At 40.6% G+C, this 2,360-nt stretch overlaps 1 protein-coding gene across 1 annotated transcript; it reads left to right on the top strand.

The window, feature by feature from the left end:
- Positions 1–372: 372 nt before the first annotated feature.
- Positions 373–1,843, top strand: LOC138879565 (uncharacterized). The gene is made up of 4 exons (XM_070159181.1): positions 373–448; positions 595–677; positions 1,275–1,418; positions 1,502–1,843. Exons 1-4 carry the CDS (start codon positions 373–375, stop codon positions 1,841–1,843), a joined length of 645 nt encoding a protein of 214 aa, XP_070015282.1.
- The last annotated feature ends 517 nt before the right edge of the window (positions 1,844–2,360 follow it).

The raw sequence follows: 2,360 nt of genomic DNA on the forward strand, positions 1-2,360 counted from the left end.
TACCTAAAATACTACTCATTTTTAATATACTTTATACACTGTACTACTGTGGTCATATGGTACCTTGCATGGTACTAGTCCATAATTATCGGGCAATATCGCTCGACCCGTATTTTATTCCAAATTAGCCACTTTCAACAAAACTCATTTTCTTTAATTCCGTATCCTTTTATCCTTCATGACACTTATTTCTTGCTTGTTATAATTAGCGTACCTACACTAACCTCAAGATAATCTCATCCCCGAGACTACGTTGATTAACTGGAGATGAAATTTTTAATGTACGAAAATGCGTGATGTAAAAATTTGGCCGAGAACCCGGTGGATGAAGAGTATGAGCCATTGAGGACTTATTTTCTTGATGTCGAGGTGATGCATATTGACAAGGTGGAGCAGGATGAAAAACCAGGTTGGAAACTTTTCTTTGATGGAGCTGCTAACATGAAAGGTATCAGAATAGGGGTTGTGCTCATTTCTGAAATAGGGCATCACTACCCTATTACGGCCTAACTTCGTTTCTATTGTACCAACAACATGGCTGAGTACGAGGCATGCATTCTGGGTTTGAGGTTAGTTGTAAACATGGGCATTCAGGAAGTATTGGTTTAGGGAGATTCGGATCTGTTGGTGCACCAGATTCAGGGAGAATGGGAGACTCGGGATTTAAAGCTCATACCGTATCAACAATGTTTGGATGATCTTTGTCAACAATTTAGATCAGTAGAGTTTAGGCATATTCCTAGGATCCATAATGAATTTGTCGACACCTTGGCTACTCTAGCGTCAATGTTACACCATCCGGATAAGGCTTATGTTGACCATTTGCATATTGAAGTTCGCGATCAGCATGCCTATTGTAATGTGGTTGAGGAGGAACTTGATGGCGAACCTTGATTCCATGATATCCGGGAATACATCAAGATGGGGTGTATCCATTACAGGCCACGGGTGATCAAAAGAGAATGATCCGACATTTTACTAGTGGATTTTTCTTGAGCGGGGGAGTCTTGTACAAGAGAACTCCAGATCTTGGATTGCTGAGGTGCATAGATTCTAAACAAGCTTTGACCATCATGGCTGAAGCTCATTCCGGAGTTTGCGGGCCGCATATGAGCGGATATGTTTTGGCAAAGAAAATTCTTCGAGCAGGGTATTATTGGCTCACCGCGGAATGAGATTGCATCAGCTTTGTATGCAAATATCATTAGTGCTAGGTGCATGGTGATCTAATTCATTCTCCACCATCTGATTTGCATATAATGTTCGCACATTAGCCCTTTGTTGCTTGGGGCATGGATGTCATTGGACCAATTGAGCAAGCAGCATCAAAGGGGCATAGATTTATTCTGGTCGCCATTAATTATTTCACCAAGTGGGTTGAAGCTATAACTTTCAAATCTGTGACCAAGACGGAAGTGGTGGATTTTGTCCATTCAAATCTCCTTTGCCAGTTCGGAATCCCCAAGGTAATCGTCACGGACAATGCTGCTAATCTCAACAGTCATTTGATGAAAGAGGTTTCAAGATTACGTATCGAAATTCCACTCCGTATCGCCCCAAGGCAAATGGAGCTGTTGAGGCGGACAACAAGAACATAAAGAAGATACTTCGAAAGATAGTGCAAGGCTCCAGTCAATGGCATGAAAAGTTGCCTTTTGCTTTGTTGGGTTATCGCACTACTATTCGCACTTCAGTAGGTGCAACTCCTTATTTGCTGGTATATGGGACTGAAGCAGTTATACCCGCGGAAGTCGAGATTCCATCCATTCAAATTGTTGTTGAAGCTGAAATTGACGATGATGAGTGGGTCAAAACCCGATTGGAGCAGTTAAGTCAGATTTAGGAGAAAAGGCTGAGGCAGTGTGCCATGGTCAATTGTATCAGAAGAGAATGGTAAGAGCATACAACAAGAAGGTGCATCCCCAAAAATTTTAAGTGGGTCAGAAAGTATTGAAATGCATCATTCCACATCAGGCAGAAGCTAAAGGCAAGTTCGCCCCAAACTGGCAGGGACTGGTCATTGTAACGAGAGTGTTGCCCCATGGTATTTTGTATTTAACAGATATAGAAGGAGAATGTGTAGATACAGCTGTCAATTCTGATGCAGTCGAGAGATATTATGTATGATCTATTTGGTTAGTCTTCAAATTGTGTTGTTTGTATTTGGGATGTTTCGAAGATTGGAATGACTAAGGCATTTTATTCAGCTATCTAAACACTTTTATCCTTTGTTACCCCTTTTTAAGCCTTATTTATTTTCTTGCACACCACTCTTGGAATCAGAAGTAGAGTCTACAAATATAAATAAAAAAAGAAGAGAAAAGAGAAAAAATAGAAGAGAAAACGAGAATGAGAAAAAT

Source organism: Nicotiana sylvestris, chromosome 10 (genome assembly GCF_000393655.2).
Source record: "Nicotiana sylvestris chromosome 10, ASM39365v2, whole genome shotgun sequence".
Taxonomy (NCBI): domain Eukaryota; kingdom Viridiplantae; phylum Streptophyta; class Magnoliopsida; order Solanales; family Solanaceae; genus Nicotiana; species Nicotiana sylvestris.